The 16776-nt window shown below is 39.6% G+C and overlaps 1 protein-coding gene across 1 annotated transcript in view; it reads left to right on the top strand.

The window, feature by feature from the left end:
• grik4 (glutamate receptor, ionotropic, kainate 4) overlaps positions 1-16776 on the top strand; it is a 131840-nt gene that overhangs the window by 71235 nt on the left and 43829 nt on the right. Inside the window, exons 7-8 of the mRNA XM_035680052.1 lie at positions 12213-12374; positions 15973-16125. Of these exons, the coding sequence (XP_035535945.1) occupies positions 12213-12374; positions 15973-16125 (315 nt within the window). The remainder of the gene's footprint in view (positions 1-12212; positions 12375-15972; positions 16126-16776) is intronic.

Genomic DNA, 16776 nt, shown 5'->3' with positions numbered 1-16776 from the left:
ACACACACACACACACCCCTTCCCCTTGTTTGTTTTGTTCTTCATGTTCCATTTCCCCTCCACACACCCGTGATCCCTCTTGTCACTGCAGTCATTGTCATGCATCCGTGCCTGAAGAGTTGCCAGCACTTCCTGACTGTCACACACATGCACACACACACACACCCATGAATGATAAAACTCAAATAAATAAACTCATGAACACGCTCACCCACACGACACACCGTCCCTCCCACCCACACGTACATACAGTTGTAACATCTTGGCCTGCTTATCTGCCTGCCTGTCTGTTTGCTTCCCGGAAATAAGCTGTGTATTTTTTTTTTCTTTTGGTGTCATAAACCAGAAGAAATTGTGATACAAAAACAGGGTGCATACTGTATTCACATTTCAACACAGTGAGACCTAATGCAAACACACAAAACACATTAATTTAAGCTCATCTCTCTTTTTCCGCCCTTTTTCTTTTTCACCATTCATATTAGTTAGAGCTGATTGGCAGGTTTATATAAAAGGCTGATGAGGGGAGTTAGGTTTTACTTCTGAAGCATGGCTGATGCTGTTATTCACTAGTTAATCCCTATTCTTTCACAGACACTGCCGTGCACCCCGCCATTTGTTCTTGGCCAGTTGGGGTTCCGGGCTCGACATGCTCCATGCTTCTAATTATTCCTCCCAACACTGTCGAATGATAAAATGCTTTATAATTGATTGTGCCACTGAAGAACAGATGAAATGTACTCCTGCCTCCCCAACCTGCACAAATATAGTTTCCAAAATTTCTCTCTGGCTCCTTTTCCAATTATTTCCTTCTTTCACAAATTCTGAGGAGCCTGCTTTGTCCTCTGTCACTCGGTGCTTATAAAGATAGTTGCTGTCTGCCCTTGTCCTTGTCATTTCACCTCCTCCTTACTGCTGCTTATTTCTTTATACTGCCAAAACCTGCATCCTGCATGCCGCCTCTCTCTTTATTTCTCTCTGATTGTGTCTGGCATTGATAGCAATATTGTCTAGGTGATACAGAATTCAATTTCACAAGTTTATTGTTCTGGTAAAATTTCTTGTCCCATATCTGTGAATGTGAATGAATGAAGGGACCATCCCTTTTAAAAAAAAAAAAAAAACACTTCACATCAACCTCACCCTCTGCACTGTGGTACAGAAGATTTATAAATCCAAAAAAAAGTCTTGTCAGTCAAACTGCTTTAGAGGGCAGCCACTGTGACTGTGAAAATGATTGGGATTTAATTAATTCCCCTCCACGGCTTATGTAAAGTTCATATTTCCCTGTTTAGACACAGAGTTTGAGAATCAATCAACTGAGTAATAGAAAAGGTAATAGGCTACGTGGACGGTGACAACAGAGAGTTGCATCCAGCCAGAATATAAACTATGTCATTATTATGTCACAACAAGTGTGTTTCGCCAAATAATGTCTCCTTGCTGCTCATTTGTAATGCAAAGATGCCACTTCCTTCGCTAAGAATTACATTTATTGTGTTGGTGATGTAGAGAGCAGTATAAATACTTGCCATAAACGCAGCTAGTCCCCAGGTAGAAGTACAAATTATCTCAGGCTATAAATTGATGTATTCTCACTATACACCTTTGTCAGATTCAGCCATTTCAAAGTACTTTCAAAACCAACTTCAGTTACAGCAGGTTACAGGAAACTTTTGCACTGTTATCATCTCAATTATTATTAGGTTTTGACTGATAGTTGAGTGTCTGATCATGTTTTCATATTGTACTTTAATTACATTCCCCACAGTGATTGTTGCAAATTCCTGAATTTGCTAATATAGAGCAACAGTGGGCTGCTCATGCAGTTCTATACCTGAAGGGATCAATGTGAGCAGAAGGTTTACAGTGTACATGTTGTTGCTAGATGTGTGTTACTAAAAGAATACTGAGTCTTTCTTCAACTGGCTCATGTGTATATGTGGTCTGGTGACCCCTGTCTCATTGGGGTCCTTGTTTTCAGGTGAAGGAGGTAGAGAAAAACTGTCCACCTCATAAGTTATGTTAGAGTGACCACTATTGCTGTCAATGCTACCGCTATCCACGCTAACGATGTTGACCCGGGACATGTATGCTAGAACAGCAATCTGGTTGCCATGGTAATGGATATGTCTGACTATAAACCCCACTCCCATGTTTGAGGTGTTTAAGAAAGAATGTTAACCAAAAACGTCAAGTGGCTATAGTGGGGCTTTAACCATTCTTCACTATCAGCCTCAGAAACTGAAAAAAAAGCATCCCAAGCTAGCCAATCATAGGTCACAGCCGCCACAGATCTGACGTTTAGCACACATAGCTTCGTGCATAGGCTAAACTGCAACTCTGTGAGAACCATAAATCCAACTTTACAGTGGGAAGAGGTCAGGGCCTTCCTGGCGGCCTGCTTGGTTAAGTGTGCATCCTTTCTCCTCGTAACTGAAGCATTTGTTTTTGTTCAGCCTCTGCTGCTGACCCAGTGCTTCACCTGGCAAGTTTGTTTATCCATACAAAAGACACACAGTATACTGTATCTCTGGATTGAATGTTCATCTACAAGTTCCATTTCCTTGAAGTCATCACTCTCTGGTGAACCAACATGTCAAAACAGCAGTAACCTTTATTAGATTCCCCTGGGACCTTACTATCCACGTATAAATCAGAATCTCTGCACTTCCATATGACATATACAGATTAAAGTGCAAAAGCTGCTGTTTTTTTTTTCATATTGGCATCGTGTGGTACCACAGGAGTTGATTTTGCATGCGATTACCATGTGATCTTGCAGTTTACATGTGTTAAAGTGGCTTGAAAACAAAGCTCTACTGACACTTTCAGTCACTTCATTATGCTTCATATCAGATTGCACAGACGATTAGTAATCTGAGTCTCATTCATGTCTTAATCATTTATTTTTTGCAAATAAGCAGCTATGCCTTACGTAATGACTTATAATTATCATCCATTATGATCCATTATTGCTGGTTTTGTAGGGTGCAGCGGGGCCAGCCACGTAGACATCTTTTTCATCACTGATTGTCTGATATTAGAGTCTCAGCAACTCTATTTCTAAGGCTGTAGTTTCCACTCAAAGCAAATTAATGTAAACTGTTTAATGAGCGGTTACATTAATTATTTTTAAAAAAGGCCTATGCAGAATACTTTGGTCACCCACCTCACAAAATGGTAAATGTCGCTTTAAGTCTTGTGCTCTGACTTTGCCATTTTCTCACACAAAGAGAAAAGAATGACAAACGCATTGACATGCATATCAGTATTCATGAAGGACATTCATTAATCATTCATGGCTAATTTGGAGGGTTAAGACGTGAGGTCTGTTCATGTTCAAAAAATTATATATTGATCGGGATTCATGAAGAGAACCTATGTGATAGAAAGCATTCTGATGTTTTAATGAGCTCTTAATGGAAACCAAAGCCAGCCTACAAAGAGGAAAGTGAATTTTAAAAAATGTTGAGCATATTTTGACTTCTGATAGTGGAGATTGTGGAGTCTGTGTGAGAGACTACCAACAACCTGGCATGAATATGTGAGTCAGGCCTCTTGCCTTATCACCCTAAACATAACTTTCCAAGGAAATGAAAACACACTCTGAGAAGGCTTGTTTACCATAAAATTATAAGACTTGAAGTTCCCCCGTCTCTTTTTATCTTTACAGATTAGCCAGACGGCGGCTGAATGTTTGTGTAAATGAAAGTAAACCATTTAGTGTAGTGTCCCACCTCTCAGACTCACACCTTTGTATGTGTGAGGAGTTCTGGCGTATTGATTACTCTGTGTCAGCCCTATTACCACCAGCTCTCCCTCTGAGCCCAATGTCTGGATGACTCAGTGTTGACAATTGTATTACAGCCTATTATCTTCCAAATCCCAGGGCTTGAGTCACAGCTTACTGTAGGGTCTTCTTTGGAAAGTTGAAATTGCTTGCTGACTTCATACCTGACTTCCTTTCTGTGCTCTATAACTTTCTTTACTTCCATAATGCCACAATCCCATGTCCACTGTCCTTCCTTTACCTCCTCCATCTCATCCTGTTCCAGGTCCTTTCCTCATCTCTGTACTCTCGCTTACTTTTTTCCACTTCTTTCTTCATCCTGCCTTTTTCCCCTCCTCCCCATTCATTGATCTTAAACCTGCCATGTATTGTATAATAAACTAGTAACTTGCCAAGAGAAAGTCATGTTAAGAATCATCTTTCTTTTCACACCACTTCATGTGAAAATACCTTTTATGCATGCTTTGTTAAGCATGCTTTTATTAAGTGGGAATTTCTCATTCCTCGTCTCTTATTTTCTATGCTTCTAAAATAACAGCTTCTCTATGGATTGCAAGGACGCAGATGAAATGAAGTCACTTTTTTATTCAGCTGTGAGCATTTTATATCCATTTATAATAATAATAATTTCTATTGTCCATAAATCTGGAAATTTTCCATTGGCTTTCACAGATTGGTTAAAAAACCCTGGTAGTAGATCACAATACGAAGATACCATAATAAATACCACAACATGCACAGTACAGACAATAATGGACATAGTTCCAGTGTCCAAGTTATTTCATTAGGTAAGAAAGACTTTTTGTAGATGTTCTCTCTGAAGTGGTTCTGTAGCATCCTCCAAAGGGCAGTTTTATGATTTAAAACAAAAAAAAAATGCCCTGTCACTGTCAATTCATTCTGGACAGTATATGTTTGTCCTTAGCCCCCAGTTGCCCATACAATGTACACCTAAAAGTTAAAAGTTAAGTCTCCTCCTTTTCAGCTGTAAATGAGCACCAGAGGGCCCATTTGGCTATTGGTCATGTGTTTTTAAATCCACATGTGACTTGTGCCAGTGATTTTGTGTTCTAACACATTTAGCACTGACCCAGAAGTCATTAGTGATATTTGGAGCAAATATCATGTCCAGCTCTTTGCAGTTTTAATCAGCCTGATGGAGCTTTTATTTTGATGAAGCGCATAACTGTTATTGTATTCTGATTATCACTCAGCCAGACAAAAAAATCCAGACAGGAAGTTCGATATACGATCAAGCTGAGCCGATTGCTGAGCTGATTGTGTCAGGATTAGTGGGGGGCTAGGAAACAAGTCTGCCTCTATGCAATTCGTCTTTGACATCCTGTCATACAATGAGGTCAGTTATTAAGTCGGAATAGTTTAATTAGGTCATTAAGAATCTTTGGACACTGTGACATCATTTAACTTTCCATTAGGTTAATGAAGACCACTTCTAAGGTGAGGTTTTTCTGTGTAACTTAATTGATGTGTATTGCTATCACAACATTGTGAGCATGATTTGCCAAACCTGATGGCTTTAATTTCTTCTTCTTTTTTGAGCTGTGTATAATGCCAGTGTATACTGTATGCTTAACAGCTTTCATTCCCATCACAATGGAGAACACCCTGCTGATCCAATTAAATTGGATGCAGAATTGGCCACATTTTTTGACTGGGCTGTGTAGCACAAAGAATTTATAGGAAAACACTCACAACACATGCATTCCCTTCCAAATAAAATGGGGGAAATGAAGACAAAAAGAAAAGCTCACTGTCAAGTATTTGAAAATATCCTGCATTAAAGCCTGCAAATACTGTGTTATAGTGACGAAGATGGAAAAAAATAATCTGAATGAGGCAGAAAAATCTCCCTCTGTCTGGTACAAAAGACCACAGCGAGCCCCTGTCACTGTCAATTCACCAACTACAGAGCTGAGCCAGCGATGCTCAAATCACCTCAGCTAGTCAGCATAGATTAAATGTGGTTTGAGTTTGTTTTGATCACGGAGCACGAAATCCTGTGAGATGCTTTCCCTTTGCATCTCTCTCACACCAAAATCCTTACTACCTCAAAGTGTGGTATTAAATTATAGCAAATAGCAAGAAACAAATCTCAACATTGTTAGAAGCAATATGTGACCATACACACCACATACAGACATTTCCTGTATATACAGTAGTGTATTCTCCTCCTGCTGAGGCCTTTTACAGAGGGTACGTCCAGTCTCAAAGGTGAGAGGTTACTTGGTCTTGATGAGAAACACTAAGGTGATCGATGTGAAACACTCAGGGCTTCACTGAGATGAACAGAGTTTAGATGGAGTCTCATCTCCATTATTTGCTCCTTCTCCCTCTGTATTATTTTTCTGCCTCAGTATTTCAGCCACCCACTCCTCCACCCCACTGCAGACTCTACAGCCTTAGAGGTCCAGGAACCATTTTCTGCTTCCATACAAAATAATCTGCTCTGTGGATGCAAAGCTTTTCAATTAAAAGAAACATTCATAAGTAATATGAAGAATTTTTTTGACTTTGAAGGCTTTTCTTTTTCAAATTTTCATTTGCTTTTTGTACTTTCAGCTGTTATGTTCGTCTCTAAAATTCTGCTGGGATTTGAATGAATAGCGTACTGGAAAAGATAGACTGTTTCAGATTCCAAACATATGCCAGTGTCTGCAATATTCATGGTGTTTTGGCCTCCACCAGCCTAAGAATTATTCTGGGCATAAGGTCTCTGCCTCACAAATAGGCTGTTACTGTTGCAGGTCAGATGTAATTCTATGAATAATGGAATATAATTGGTCATTTGTTTCCAACACTCTGCAGGAATGCTGCCAGATTGTTTTGATGTATGTGGCTATTAAGTGCTTTCAAACACAGCTAATGTATCAACCCCAGTGTGCTGCACTAAGATAAATAGTATGTTAATTTCATGGTCACCTCTCAGAGAATTAAACTAGCTGGCCACTGGGAATGATGTAAGTGACACGTTACTGACCAACGCAACAGGGATGACTTGGGTACAATCCATGCACATACAGTACAGTGAAGCATCCAGACAGCACAGCCAGTGAGACACTGGAGGAGCTACAATTACATTTTCCAGTGTCCAGCTGCAGTAGACTATTGTGTTGAACTCTATCAACAGAAAACTCTGTAAATCATTTATCCAATTTTGCTATTACATCCCAGGTTCATAACAAGTCTGTAGACATGACATTTGGTAAGGCTCCCTCTCTCCTCCTCCTCTCCTCCCATCCCACGCTCACATCGTAATTAAGAGGCTGCAGGAGGCTTTAGAGCTCAGCCTGAATTTACGCAATTGATACAAGCATGAAATGACTTATTGCCAAAAACACTGCATGAACATTGCAGCTATTAGTCAGTGTGCCACTAGACGTGGATTTCATTACAGAGTGAAGACTGGACTGGGGCCTAAAGGTGTTAAACCTTTCCCCCAGTATAACAGGAGGGCTGTTATATTAATTAGTACTTTATCATTAGTGAAGTCAATATGCAATTTACAGAAATGTGATTCAGTCATAATGTACTGGAGTCCATCTGTTCTTTCACAGCACTGCAACGCTAGATCAAGAAGTAAGATATTTTTATTTCTTTTTCAAATTGTCAATAATGATTATAATGACTGATTGCTCAGTCTTTATCTGGGGCACATTTTAATAATATCCCAAGTAAATACCACATGACTATGTCTTCTTCAAAGCTGTACTAATCAACTTTTTTATATTAACAATGGATCAAATGGCTACATAATGATGTAATGTGAAAGGGATCACAAATAATTATCACCTAGCTCGGCAGTTGCCCTCAAAATGAAAGATAAAAAAGAAAAATACGAAGCTTTTTAACATCTCTTAGCTCTTTTGGTTTTATGACTTGCAACTTTACTGTTTGGTTCAGTCTCACCACGCTATCATCAGCCCTCCTTCCAGAAGCAGCAAATCCTCTGATGGAACCACAGTACATTTAGCAACTAAAAATCCACAGTAGATATGTCCCTCAGGAGTTAGTGGAGGGCAAAACAGCTAGACTAGAACTAGAAGAAGAAAATTTGACTTATATTCATGAGGTGGATACAAACATGACTTAGTGAATTCTAATTTTGCTCCTTATCTGCAGGATGTGTAAAAGACAATTGTTCGCAAAGATATTAAGCACAACAACTTAAGGTGAGGATATGTCAGTGTTGTGTTTACTGCTTTGTCAAAAGTGGCCAAAAATCAAGCAATGCTGCTTAAACTGTGCTTCTGCGTATGATACTTATTTGCAAAAAAGCATAAAAAATTATATTTATTTGTGCGACAGTCCTTAATACCCCCTTAATTTATGTAAAAATTATGCCCATGAGTCATTGAATGTGCAACTTGAATTCATTGTTCTGACTCATTTGACATTATTGCAGCGTTCTTTTACGCCACCATTGACCGGTGGAAAACTCCATTAATTTTAATGCCACAGTAACAAAGTTCTTCAAACAGACAAAATGTTCAGATGACTCAAACTTATTGAAATACTGAGACTTTTCATTTTCACAATATGAAAGAAGCGACTGTATGAAGCAGCACAGCATGCCTACATATTACAAAACTCCCACTACTGTCTAACTTACATTTGAAAAGGTTATATATCCACAAGAACATGTCTGGTAGATATAGATAGAGTTTTAGTTACAGGATGTTGTAACATGTAGCAGAGATGTGGCCTGATTCAGTGGACGTCCTTGGAGCCTAGAGAATCACTATAATCTCAGCATCTCTATCCTATTTAGAGAGATGAGATCAGTGGACAAAGAGAAGAGCCGAAAGAGGCTGGTTGATCTAAAGAGGGTTTTGCTTCATTTTGGATATCCTGTTTAGGATGGTGGATTTATAGAGGCTTACACCACTGCAAAGAAATGTGTGTGTGGACGGGTAAGGGGTGTATAGTGGGTGGAGGGGTTGGGTTCATGACAGGGTATCCCACTATCAGCACTATCAGTCCTCCCGAGATCTCATTATTCACTGCTCAAGCTGACTACATCATAACAAACACCAAGTGGTCAAACATTTGGACATGCATGTAAAAGGTCCATTATGTGAAAAATAAAATAAATCACTGAAAGCTACAGGATAAAAATCCATATGAAATGATAAAAGAGACATTGTGAGAATAAAAACAAGGAGATAGAAATATAGAATATATAAGACAGAGACTTCCAGATTGTGAGGTTGTCAGAGGGGCAAGAATTGAAGAGGTGAAGCAACAGTTTTTGGATGGTTGGCTCGAGTCCTGGCTGCTGATTGATCTCCAGGTGACAGCCGGTGTCGGGGGCCCTCGGCCAGGCTGTCATTCCCTCTCGCTCTCCCACCCTCCCGCCCCCTCTCATCTCATCGCTCTGTCGCTCTCTCTTTCTCCCACACTGCTTTTTAAACTCGCAGTTGTGCCAACTAATATCTCACCTTCTTCTCTCTCCATTGATTCAACTTCTAGCTCTTTCTCTCTCTCTGCCCTCCTCATCGTCATTCTGCTCCTCCAACCTTTTCACCCCTTCAATGGTGACAGTTGGTTTCTCCACTGCTCTGTTCTACCCTCCAACTACTCCTTTTGGTCCCCCACTGTTGGGAACCAACTGTCCTCTACCAGGCAATGTCCATTTCACACCACCTATTTAGTATGCAAGACAGCATAATTGCTCATGTGGAGGGATTTAGTCTGTGTTTGTGTCCGACCGTGTGTGTGTTTGTGTGTGTCGGTGTCTGTGCCCTGAAAGCCTATGAACGCAGCACATTAGTTTTCTTCAGACATAGCCTAGGGATATTTTGGTGACCTTGGTCTTCAGTGAGTATGTGCGTGTGCTGCTCAATTATAGGGTTTCATTTTCCTGTGTATGGGTGTGCTCATGCACTCTCTAGCTTGTTCGTGCTTGTGCTCACGTGCGTATGCACATGCGTACGTACAGGCACCCTTGAGGGGCATGTGTAATGATAGGCTCGTTTGCACAGCTCTGCTTCTAATGATCTATTAAAGTACACTTAGCCAGTAATTATATGGCCAGTCCCAAAAGGCTTATGAGGCCCCACAAGGGATAACTAAAGATGCAAGAAGACTATAGAAAAGCCAATGTGTTTTATCTAATGCACAGGAATCAATGATATCATGGCCTTAAGTTTGTGATAAATAAATAAATAAATAAATAAATAAAGGATATCAAATTAGAACATTTTCCTGATGCGATCAAATAGGAGGTTCAAATTAAGATAGAGATTAAGTGTTCCTCAAGCTTTACTGAGGAACACTTAATCTCACCCTTTTAGACTTCTTTTTCTTAAAAATCGTAAAACACAAAATCAAGGGAGCCAGGCTATCAGTTTCACTGGATTACTGTATGTTTTTCAAAATCAGTAATAGTTCTAAAGAACAGACTGCCTCTTCTCTAACAAGATCATTATCCTAGTCATTAACAAGAATTGTCTACTAAAGTTCAAGAGCAGCTAGCAGCCCCTCAGTTCTTTTTCTGCCTTAAATAAAGTTAAAAAGATTCTCCTTGTCCTCTTTCTTTTTGCAAAACCTGCATTCTCACACATTTTGTCATCTTTGTGGTTTAAAAGTATCGTTATTACCTGTAGGTTTTTTTACAGCATAAGACAGTTTTTGTCTGGAAAATGCAGTCCATAAGCACAAATATCATTTTTGTCTGTTGTTTATAACTATCTTACACACATCTTCCCACCTTTCCACTCCCTTTGCCGCTCCCTAACCCTCCCTATCAGCTCTCTTGTGATGTCCTAGTAGCTCACCTCGAGCCCTATGTCGACCTTCACCACATTTACCTGGAATATATTTGTTACCAGAGCTTGTTTTTAACATGCAGGAGAGGTGCCCTTGTTGAACGCTGTAGCATAGCTAAACATGTGGGATTTCCAGGTTTCTGGGAGGTTGGCACAGGGGATAATAGGCCTCCCACTCAAAGTCAATATCCACTGCTTCCTCCTGCCCTTGCTCTCCTCTGCTCCGAGTCTGCATCAGTGCACTGGTGTCTTCACACTGGAGTGACTCATGCTCGGTCTCCTCTTGGTCTGAGAGCTTTTTCCACCTACCTGCTTATCAGTTATTTAATTCACTGACCTATTCACTCTTTTTGTCTGAGCGTCCATTATCTGATTTGCCTAATCCCCTCTCATCCATTTTCGCCTTACAGATGAAAAAGGACATTTTTTTGTCTTTCATTTTTCTGTTGTGGCATAGCCGTGACTTAGACTTTGTAAGCTTTGATATCTCCGGGAGCCAGTCAAGATGTCCCTTTGGTTGACTAAAATATGTGCTTGCTTGTTTCTTAAAAACAAGATTTTGGTCTAATCCTTAAAGCCGGTACCACATGAGGTGGGTTCCTGCATGGCAAAAGGAAGTGTAGAAAGTTAGCAGCTTTTATTGTTTTCAGTTGAAATATGATTGTTTTCCCACCAATTCTGGCTTTTATATCTCACTTCTCTTCTACTTGTCTTTCCAACCTGTTGACCGTTGTAACCCTTATACATGGACATATGCATGGTCCTATTTGTTGTCCCTGTTCTCTGCTCTGCCTACACCTTCGGCCTCGTTCCTTTCACATCCTGCCTTTTTATTTTCTACCTCAGTCTCCTTTCTACCACTCACGATTCCCTCCAACCCCTCTTATCTTCAGAGTCCCTGGCCTTGGTGACAGACAGACAGGTACTGGGCTTGGTCAGGCTGTCATAAGTTGGATGGCACAACGGGCTGCCAGGCGAAGGCTGCCACCTGAGGGGGTACTAGGTTCTGACACCTCTATTAACCTTCAGGAGATGTCCATCCCCCGTCACACCCCCACCTCCTCTCCTTCCTGCTCTTCCTCATCTCTATCTCCGCCTGTCCCCTGTCTGCTGTACCCCAGGCGGAGAAAAACCTGCTTGTCCCAGAGCAAAAGAGCCAAATAACAAATACCTGTATTTTCATCTCTTCCCAACCTGAAGCATTTCAATATGCTATGGATTTCTATCTCACTTTCTCAATTATCCAGTCTGTCTCAGGCTCTTTCTGTCTTTCTCTAGTTCCAGCCCCTACTGCGATCCAGTATTCATACAATGACCTGTATGTCAAGATATACATATGGCCAGTGGCAAAATGCATGATTTTGTGCAGTGATGCATAGTTAAATGGTGGAAATGAACAAATCGCTACAGCTTTCTCATGTCAATTAACTGGAATAATGGAAGTTAATGAAAACCAAATGAGACAGATTAAATCAGATGTAAACATGTTTGATTAACACATGCCCTTTTTACCTTGACAATAATCCAAATATTATTTGGTGTTATTTAAAACCGATAATAGTGACAGAATCTGACAGCCCACATGTTAGTCAGCTGCATTCAGTCTTTTCTCTCTCATTTTTGCCCTGCAGGAATTCTCTTTACTCCGACTGGACGATGTGGTGGACCAACGAGTGAACATCGTCGGTTTTTCAGTCTTCAACAAAACTCATCCCTTCTTCCAGGATTTTGTGCTCAGCCTCAACCGCTCCTGGCAAGAGAACTGTGATCACGCACCCTTCGCCGGCACTCCAGTTAGTACACACAACCACACACGATCTCACAGACAGAAAAGATCAAGGTTACCAATCTAAGAATTATAGATTAACCCTTTTTATTTATTCCCCTTACCAAGCCCAAACAGGTCCTTCTAAAAGCATTACTTTTCCAGTTATACGGCTGTATCTCAAGCTGACCAACTAAAACACTGAAGTCACTTAGACACAAAAATGCCTCTGAAATATACAGAGATGACATTTATACAGTTAGTTGTAATTGTAGGTGTTGCTGGAGGCAGTTGTTGTTTCCTAGACAGCTCATTAGCAGCGCTTGGTACTCTCCTTATTACATTTATAATGGCATCTTCCTTGTTAAATTTGCTTCAGAGGAAATGCAAGGCAAAAGAGCACCCTACATTCACAGCGTGGTCCCTTAAATCGCCCACTGTTTTCATCTAAACAATGTTTGTTGCTCAACATTTAACATATTTTGCTCTATGCATTTGAATGAGTCACCAGGCTACTGTTTACATACGAAGAACCGAGGACTGTTGGAGAACCTCAAAAAAGGAGATAGATCATTTGCTTCATGCTGCCTCAACAGTTTTATTTTTTACATTTGAGCCAACCATACTAGAAAAATTGGCCCTCATGCTTGAGCATTTTTTACTCTCAGCATAACACTCTCAGACCTATTTTATGAGGTAGGCTTATCCGAGTTTTCTACGTCAGATTCAGGAAATAAAATTTTGTAAACGACTTGCATAAACATGACAAATGCCACCTATTTGCAATTGACCACTTGTTTATGAGACTAAAATTTATTAGATTATTATCTGACTCCCCAATAATCCCTCTCAAGGCAAAACTCTCTCACTCATAAAAATGGTATCTGAGAGTAACAAGAAGAACTTCATCACCTATTAGATTGAATTTCTGCTCTCAGAGAGCAGTAAAGAAAAGATTACTGTATTATTTCTTACATGTCAATAGTGGTATTAACTTGGTCTTCACACATAGCATATTAAAATGTTGTTCCATTATTAGTGTTGAAACTAACCAAGCTTAGAGTATAATAATTGTACATATCGTTACATCTTACACTAAAAACAATGTAATATATTTATAACAATAGTGGACATAATAATTATATATTTGTAAGTAATTATGTGAATATGTGAAAGAAACATTCCATCGGTAAACATTTCTACATGAATATACCCATACATATGTGTTAAATAGTATATAAATGTATATATTTGAGCTGAACTTCTTCAAAGTAATTAAAATATCTTATTTCTTCAAAATATGTTGTGAATAATTAGAAATAGCTGCTAACAAATACAACAAAAACCAACAGGAACATCCCATCTGGGTGCAAATAAAACAGGGTTTGCAAATCTTCTTTTTCTTAAGGGCTTCATTAGGAACCAAAAATTCAGTGAAGTCAATTAATGAATGAATCCCTCTCTCTGTTTGAAGCAAATGAAATGAAACAAACACACTCATATATTCACCCATCACCCCCATCTGCTTCGCACAAGCTGGGTGGTAAAACAGGTTAAGAATAGTTTGAACACAGTTTGAAAAAATGTTGTGTTTTGTGCGCAGCAGGTCACTCGAATACTTCTGAGCCTGCAGCAATTAGGACTTGTGACTAATTAGCTAATAACTAGAGAGAATAAAGGCTGATGAAGGCAGAGCAAGAAAGTGATTAACTCATTTAGACATGCACATAGATAATTTGCTGTCTTTTCATTAACAGTAATTAGGTCTGGAGGAAATGTAACTGTAGGGCTCATACATACAAAAAATTAATACAAGTGACCTCTTTACGTGTGTAGAGCTGAAACGTTTTATGCATTCAAAGATAAAGACTTGCACCATGCCAACTGATCATTAAGTTCATCTGAGAAGATGCAAGCAGCTGCATTTTAAGTGGGTATTTTACAGGAGACAAGTTATTGTATTACAAATTATGCTGCCTTTAAATATCTTGCAAAAATCAGCATCAAGCAAAGTAACCATACAGACACACAGCGAGGCCTCATTTGAGACTAAAATATCAGTAGGTACACAACATGTGACTCTATTTGTGTTAGAGAACCTCAAACAAAACCAAAGGCTCAGAGGTTTTAGTTACAGTATTATTTTTTGTAAAACAGGAAATAGTGGAAGCAGCATGTTGCCATATAGAGTGTGGTACACAGGTGGAGTACACCTTTGAAAGAGGACACCTGAAGATTTCTACAAATAACTTTCAGTATGTTATTGGAAAAAAAAGATACATTTTAAGAAAGCAAAACTTCCCCTGAATATTGACATATATATATATATACAATGTAAATATGTACAATGGCTTCTGAAGCATGCAAACCATCACTAAGGTTATTGTCAACAGACTCTATTTGGTGCAATTTTGCCTGTCACTGTATTTCTGTATATCATTAGCTAAGACAATCGTCCTCCTATACAGAATTTATTCTGAGACACAAAAAATTTGATTTAAAAAAGGTCCAGATGTGTTTTACAAGTTATGTAATATTAACTCTCTGATCCCAGCTACTCTGTATGCTACAGAGACAGATAGTGAGCAAACAGAGAGAAAGCAAGAAAGACAGACTTCCAGAGTGAAAGTAAGATGAATAAATGCCACAACGTTATCAGCTTCATGAGATTAAAGTAAAATATAATCGGAAATACTGCTGTAAAATTTTGCCATTCACTTTCAATTGCTGACCTGACAGATTGACTTTATCTGTTCCCACCACCAAGACATTATTCCCATATGTCAAACCTAAAATGCTCGTGGTTATAATGTCTCCACAGGCTGTTTGTGTACACCATATTGCTCTTAATGTGCAATCCACCAATTATGTTACCCAATTCAAGGTGGTAATACATCGCAGTGTTATAGCTTAATGGCCTATTGTAGTTCTCTTTGGTCTCCAAATTTTACTACTTTTATTTATTTTTTTTCTTACTTTTATCACAGTCCTAGCCCTCTATCAATATCCACCAAACATCAGGGCCATTTCATTTCTAGTTCCATTACACAGATGTACGGCAGTGAAGCTAGCCTCTAATGCAAGGCATCATGCATTTTAATCAAATGTACATAGCAGGATGCAGCGGTAGTGACGACGGGGCTGTTTGTACAGGGGAGATGAGAGGAAAAGCTGCCTCTCCCACTGTTTTCTGGCCCTCGCTGAGAGAAGCAGGCAGTAATTGGAATGGTCAGGGTGTGCCAGCTTCATTGGGGATAAGAGTAGGAAGGACATAGACTCTCCGAGAGACAGAGAGAGAGAGAGAGGGAGAGAAAGAGAGTTAGAGAGAGAGAGTTAGAGAGAGAGAGTTAGAGAGAGAGAGAGAGATAGATGGTTTCAACGCTGTCAGCAGATCAGAGCCTTTCTAATGATCTAATGGAATAATCTCACTGCCACTCTAGGGATGGGTTAACCCCTCACTGACCGTTAACCACTGACATGTTACACTTACAGTTTGTGTGCTTTGAGTTTTTGTAACTTTGTGTGTGTGCATACGTGTGTGTGTGAGAGAGAGAGAGAGAGAGAGAGAGAGAGAGGATGTGAATGCATAATATATTCACCTTCTTCCTCTCCCCCTTCCTCTGCAGCTCTCCTCAGCTCTGCTCTTTGATGCGGTATACGCGGTGGTGGCGGCGGTCCAGGAGTTGAACCGTAGCCAGAATGTTGGCGCCACTCAGCTTTCCTGCAAGTCCTCCAAGATCTGGGAGCATGGCACCAGCCTCATGAATTACCTGAGGATGGTAAGATTGCCTCTGCTGGATGGGATGAAAATAGGCAACAGGACTGACTGCTGTTTAACTTAAAGGAATAGTCTGACATTTTGGGACATTATTATTATTTGCTTTGTTGAGTCAGCCAGCAGTCATACTGTTTAGCTTAGCATAAAGACTGGGAAAAGGGAGAAACAGCTAGCCTGGCTCCGTCTAAAGGTAACCAAATCTGCCTGCCAACACCTCTAAAGCTTACTTACTTACTTACATTTGTATGTTATTATCTGTTGCCGGTAAAAATATTTAAACTCTAAAATATTCTATCAACACGTGGACAGTAAAGCAGTAATGAACATCTCCATAAGCTTGAATATCTAATGTCATCTAATTAATATTGTCATTTCCTGCAAATGAAACACAATAAACAAAAACACACAAAAAAGTTAAATGCTAGCAGACAGTTAGCTTAGCTTAGCATAAAGACTGAAAACACTGGGAAAGAGATAGCCAAGTACTTCTAAAGCTCTATAGCTAACAAATGAACATGTTATTTCTCATTTGTTTAATCTGTACTATTTTTTGGTCGGGCACAGTGACCTCATGGTCTTGTTACCGTGAGGTTGCCAGGCAACCAGCAGAAACTCCAGTAAGTTACTGGCCCCAATAAAAAAAAAAAAAAAA

The sequence above is a fragment of the Morone saxatilis genome, unplaced genomic scaffold, assembly GCF_004916995.1.
Source record: "Morone saxatilis isolate NCDOM2014 unplaced genomic scaffold, NCSU_SB_2.0 Contig8, whole genome shotgun sequence".
Classification (NCBI taxonomy): domain Eukaryota; kingdom Metazoa; phylum Chordata; class Actinopteri; family Moronidae; genus Morone; species Morone saxatilis.
Note: the sequence above shows the minus strand (reverse complement) of the source record. Positions and strands in the feature narration are given on the sequence as shown.